Source organism: Parasteatoda tepidariorum, unplaced genomic scaffold (assembly GCF_043381705.1).
Source record: "Parasteatoda tepidariorum isolate YZ-2023 unplaced genomic scaffold, CAS_Ptep_4.0 HiC_scaffold_3309, whole genome shotgun sequence".
Lineage (NCBI taxonomy): Eukaryota > Metazoa > Arthropoda > Arachnida > Araneae > Theridiidae > Parasteatoda > Parasteatoda tepidariorum.
This window is the reverse complement of record NW_027261661.1, coordinates 1-6,300: the sequence shown is the minus strand read 5'-3', so window position 1 is coordinate 6,300 and position 6,300 is coordinate 1. Positions and strand designations below refer to the sequence as shown.

At 28.6% G+C, this 6,300-nt stretch overlaps 1 protein-coding gene across 1 annotated transcript; it reads left to right on the top strand.

Moving 5' to 3' along the window:
• Positions 1–90: 90 nt before the first annotated feature.
• Positions 91–5,413, top strand: LOC122273256 (uncharacterized; the record flags this gene model as incomplete). The annotated part of the gene is made up of 4 exons (XM_043057331.2): positions 91–351; positions 1,099–1,213; positions 2,651–2,738; positions 5,328–5,413. Coding segments are annotated over exons 1-4 (484 nt in total), but the record flags the coding sequence as incomplete, so codon positions are not given.
• Positions 5,414–6,300: the final 887 nt, after the last annotated feature.

The window sequence follows — 6,300 nt, the reverse complement described above, 5'->3', positions numbered from 1 at the left end:
TATATATATAATTTCTAGTTTCTTACCACTTTCTTATGATGATAATTTTAATGATGATTATCATAACACAACAAGATGTTTTTACACAACTTCCATTCTCTAATTTTAGTTATTGACGCTAGTGGTAAAACAATTGATGGTGCAATTAGCGGTTCAATGTCGTCCTTCGGAGCCTATGACGAGTGTATAAATACAATAGTACCAAGCAAGAGATCTGGAGATAAAGGAAACATTTTGTTTAGAGGACAATATTGCACAATAGATTTCAGACCTCCACTTCCACCGATGAAGAACTTCTACAAGCTAGACGAAGTTTTGGATGATTTCAAGAACTTCTCCAAAGGAGACACTGTAAGAAAATTTCATACCATACATTCAATTCGTAGTTAGTATATCCTTGGGGGAAAAAAACACCTAATTTGACTTTTTATTTAATCTCAATATTGTTGGTACATTTCACTTATGAATTATTTTGAGAAAAAAAATAGCATAGGAGGAGAAAAAAGAACATTTTTTTCTTGGTTGATTTTAATTATAAGATTTTTAAAAATCAAGGACCATAAGTACCATTTACTTGCAAAATTACCCTATCAGTTGTGTTACTTTAATTTGGTAACAATAAAAAAAGAATGAAAGTTAATTGTTTTTCAAAACAACCTTATGTTTTCAGTGCTGTTCAATTTTGTTCTCCATTTTTTAAAAGTCATACGCTCATAAGCTACCAAAAGTTGAAAGAAGTTATTAAAAATATACAGGCCGGTGACTTGTATGCTCCTCTGTAATGAGAGCTTTTCGTGGAAGTCACGTGTGAAAATTGACACGAATCTTTGCAATTAATTAACAAAATATAAAGACATTCCATCACAATTTTGAAAAGTAGCAGTATTTATATTAGTAGGCTAATTGGCTGACAATTTCAAGATGATGCAAAATTTAAATATTGACTTCTTTTTTGGCGGAATTTTGAGCATAGGTTATACATAGGTTCATGCGATTAATAGGCTTAAAAATAAAGGAACCAATATTAAATGCAGGATTTGAAATAAGTTTTGATAAAATTCAAGAAAGTTCCAGGAAATAAAATTATATTTTTTTCAGGTTTTAAGCGAAGCAGCAAAAATCTCACATTTCTTTTATTTCTTGACCTTGAGAATAGGAATATGTGTTCCTTCTGGGTGCAGCCTGGAAGATATTAACCAACTAGCGAGCAAACGTAAGTAATAAATTTAAATAATTTTTTTAAGAAATCAATATATACAATGTAAGAAAGTTCGTTACATCATGCATTATTTCCAGCACCGTTACGGGATTTCAATAGTTTCTATTAATTCCTCTGTAAAACAAGTTTTTTTACAAAAGAGAACCTGGATTCAATCATTAAGGGGAAACAACGCAGCCTGTAAAAAAGAAGGATTTTTTAATGAATTTTGCACAACTTAGATAAACTTAGCACATTTAACTTTTTAAAATCTTATTTCACATATTTTAATCTTTATTTTACCAGGTTAAAAATGAGAAATTTTAAGAATTAGAGCTTATGTAAGACAAATATAACTTTTTTAAAAAATTATCTATAACTTGCTGTACTCATAAACTGGAAACAAATAATCCAAAATTGTTCCCGTTTTAATTCTTTTAAATTGCATGAATTAAGATTTCTTTGCAAGTAGGACTTTTAAAAAGCAAACCATTTTTTCAATGGTGGTATTTTGGAAAAATTTCCAAAGAATGGCATAAAACAAGTTATATTTTCGTGTATTACTTAAAATTAGTTAACCCAATTATAAAATCCCTGCATGCAACGAAAACTATATGTGTACATTATACCGAAATTTGAAGATCCCTTAAAGTAGTAGAAGTTTGTACTTCTTGTGTTTGCAGTACTTCTTCAGCTACTAGATGCTTACATAAGATAACTAAAAATAAACTAATATATTTTTAATTATCCATCAATTTAAATTTAATTAAGATAAATTAAAAAGTACCTAGTATATTGTTTGATTGGAACAGATGGAGAAAATTTGTAATCTTTTAACCTTTGCATAGATGGGACACTGTGGCTCTGTTCATATATTTTTTTCTAAAGCACTAATTACAAGCAAAAATATGTTTTTGCATTTTTTAATTATAAAAAACATAATAGTATAGCAGTTTCAAAAAAAAAATATTTGTTTGACAATCGGAATTATATTTGTATTAATGCATAAAATCCAAAAAAAAGCAGAAGTTCCTTTTTCATAAAAAGAAAAAGAAATTTCAATTATGAATAATTTAATAAAAAATAGTTTCTCATAAATTTGAAAAACTACAAATAAGTACAAATTTGAAAAATAATTGTTTGGAAGTGAGCCGCGCATGAAAGATTTCACCTCTAACGCAGAAAAAGACACTAGCTTTGTATGCTGTATTTAACGTAAACATAAGTTATTAAAATGCTAAACATAATATCTTTTTCTTATTTTGATCTAAATTAAAACAAAATAATGAAAAAACTATGAAAAATAAGCTTAATGAAAATTCTGCATTAAAGCGTTATCATAACTCTTCAAAAATTGTCAGAAGAAGAACTTATAGATAAATTTCCGATCAATTTTGACTGGTAAGCTTGACTTCAAATTAAAAAAAAAATACTTCATATTTTCTTTTACAGTTTTTTCATCTTTCTACCTTGATGCTCATGCATCAAGATGTGAAATAAAGCAAGAAGAGGAATACCCACCGAAAATAATTTTCGTTATGTAAGTATGCACACATTGTATAATATAAGTAACCGTCGTAAAATTTACAAACGGAAAATACTGGAAAATGTTTGGAAATTTATAATATTAATCGTTAATAGATATAATACTTCTAGATTTTTGTAACAACTATCATAAATTGAGGATATCTTGCTTGTAGTGTAGAGCTAGCTCTGAATATCTAACAATATGTATCTGTTTAGCTCTTTTTTGATGTTTTAAGTGAAATTTTATTCTAAACGATAATGAAAATTGGAAAACTTTAATTATTTCTATGTCACTAAGTTAGCACTTTGGGTGGGATATCCTTACGACACCTAAATTATTCTTTTAAAATCGACTGAAACATTATTCATGAACAAAGTCTTCCTGATATCGAATTTAGACACAAAACTTTCAAAGTATATTTAAAAATTTACAACATTTAGATATTTTTTAAATTTTTTTAGAAGAAAATAAAGAGAAAATCTGAACTAAAAGAGTTAAATTTATTTATAGTTTTAAGTAAGTGAATTATTATTCACTAAATTACCATTTATAATTAAACTTTAAAATTAGTATCAAGCAAATTATTAGAAAAACAATTTTATTTGATTTTTCTTGTACCAAACAAAAGCAGATGGTTCGGCGATGTCCAATAAATTGCATTTTATTGGGGGCCATAGCAGAAACTGGTATAATTTGTCTAAAATAAGAACTCCTCTAGACATTCGTCTGAACCTGTGGCTGTGACTACGGTAACGAGGTATGACTATTTCAAGTAGGGGGGCGGGGTCCCGGTTTTGGAGTGGTTTCGGGTCGGGTGGGCAAGAGACAGGAAATCTCTTTGGTCTATTGCTTAGTTCTAGAATGAAGCTACCCTCCTTAAAATGCGCCATTCTTGTTTCCATAGCACCAGACGGCCTCAGACTTTGTGGCGGGAGGAGTTCTTAGCTTAGACAGACAATACCTCTTTTTTTCATTGATATTTGTAAACATCTTCGTGACGTAAATTTTGATGAAATGTTACAAGAACATAGTATAACAATATTTATTAGTTTTTTGGGTATGTTTTATCGTTGAAAAAAAACTATTTTACTTATCTTAACAGCTTCCACTGATATTGTAACAAGAGAGTAATTGTTGTACACAGTCATGTTTACTATACATTGATTATTGATCAACTCAAGAGAATAAAAGAGTTGTGTATTTAAAATTTGATATCTCAGGCCCATATTTTGTATATTGTCATGCAAAATTACATTCTTTAAAATGGTGTGAAAAATTTTCTTTACAATTCAAAATTTTTTTTAACTGTTATTAAATACAATAATAGAAAATAATGCTTATTTACCAAAAATTTGCATGAAATTTCTTTTGATAAACAAATTTTGATATACTTAATAAACCGTAACTTTAAAAAAATACACCAGTGTAGTGAATCCTAATATTGTACATGTCTCATAGATTTTCTGCACTTTTACCAATTTCTTGGGGAAAAAATGGTTAAAAAAATTTATTTTATTGTTATTTTATTATATTCAACCGAAACAGTCAAATAACCATAAAAAAAAGACGTTATTTATTCTATTAACTATGAGAAAAATCGTTTTTAGACTGTTTCCACTTTATACTGTTAAGCAACCAAAATTCATTCGCATCGACTATATGATCTCACTTAGTTACTTGCAGCTGGGTACTTATACACACTGTAGCTGAGAAGGCTTATCTGAAAATCTCATGACTGACTGTAACCAGGGTTTGAATAACAGCATTGACACAACTTTTCCTTCCACAGATGAACACTTTCCAGTGCTCCTCTTAATTTGTGACCCTGCACTTTTAGAAAAGTAAACTTTCTCCTTCACGCAATGAGGGCAGCACTATATAGTTGTTTAGCACAAAAAGTCTAGTATTTCTTGCGATAAATGGCAATACCACAAAAACTAATTTAGCCACGTTCCATGGTTCATTTGGCAAAACACAACTCAATTCAACCTTAACGCCAAAGGTTACCTAACAAAAAGCCTAGAATAAATTAATTACTATATCTGCATTTCATTCTTTCGTTTTTTAACCATACTAACTGTCTTTACGGTTTCAAAACTGTAAAGACAAGAAATGTTTCCAACCGTTAACTTTATGGTTAATTGTAAGGACAGATTGCTGCCGGTTATTTTACCGTTATTTTAGAATGAAAACTGTAGCAGTGCATCGGACCAGAGTAATTTATGAATAGCCTTATATCACATTTTCTTAAATATACCCTAGCCTTAATTAGAAGATAAATTTAGTTTCGAACTAGCACTAGTTTGACCTAGTTTTCACCTTTGAAATCTTTAGAAGTTTTTTAGTTTTAAACAGACTGTGTTAATTACTCCCGTTTTTTAATTAGTTAAATCTAAGTTTATGATCTTTCTAAAGGGAAACTTAAAAGTTATCAAGTTTAATATTAAACGTAGAAAAATATTTAATATGTAGCATATATTAAATATTTAAGTATATTAATATGTGTGTCAAAATATTTTTTTTATTTTTACAATTAAATTAATATTGGCAAGCGATGGTGTCAAGAGGACTTAATATTCCAATTTATCATATTTATTGCAGGTTTGTCTATTGCTTGGCCGGTTTTTTCATGTTAATTGGATCTTTGATTGATTTATATTGTTACTATACCAAAGCTTCGTTTAAAGGTATTTTTTGACTTATATAGCTTTCGTTTGATTGTTACTTTAATAATTATTTTCATTTATTTAATAGTTATTTTTCAATCAAAATTTTAAATATTTAATTGAATTTATTGCAAGTTGGATGAAGTTTAGCAATTTTATAAATTATTTAATCTACTGTAAAATTTTAGTTATAACTATTATTATTGAGCTAAATAAACGAATTCAGTTTGAAAATCAATCATAGCAAGAAAAATAATAAATAAAACAATAAACTTCTTGTAAAACTATTGAACAAAGAATAAAGGAGAGTTTCTCAAAAAAATGAATTATAGCAAAAATGTTTTTTTTATACGAATGTTGAATGTTTCTTTTTAGGTTTTAGACTAAATGTCTCAAAGTTTAAGATTCAATTCTAAAAGTTTAATCATTTCCTCTAAAGTAAATATCATCTGTTGATCAATTACGAGGAGTGTTTTTTAAGTAAAGCCCGCTCGGAAATAAAAACCAAACGAATGAAAATTTTCAAGAAGCTAATTTATTTTCAGATTCATCACACGTTTTTCTATGTCTCAAAATAATTACCAAGTTTGTTTAAATCATTATGCCTTACAATTAGATATCCTCTTCATTAGGAACTTGCTACCTGATCCGATAATCAAGACGTCACAGCTGTTTTCACGTCTTCGTCATCGTTGTAGTGATTACCAAAGAAATGATGTTTGAAATATTGGAAAAATTGAAAATCACTCGGTGCAAGGTCTGGGATACAGGGGTGGTGGTCCAAAACTTCCTAGCCAAAAGAGTACAATAAAGCTTTTTTTATATCCGTTGTTGAACAGCCGACCCAATTTTTGGGTTTATGATTACTAATGCTCAATTCCGTAACCTTGTAATTTTGAACCCAATCC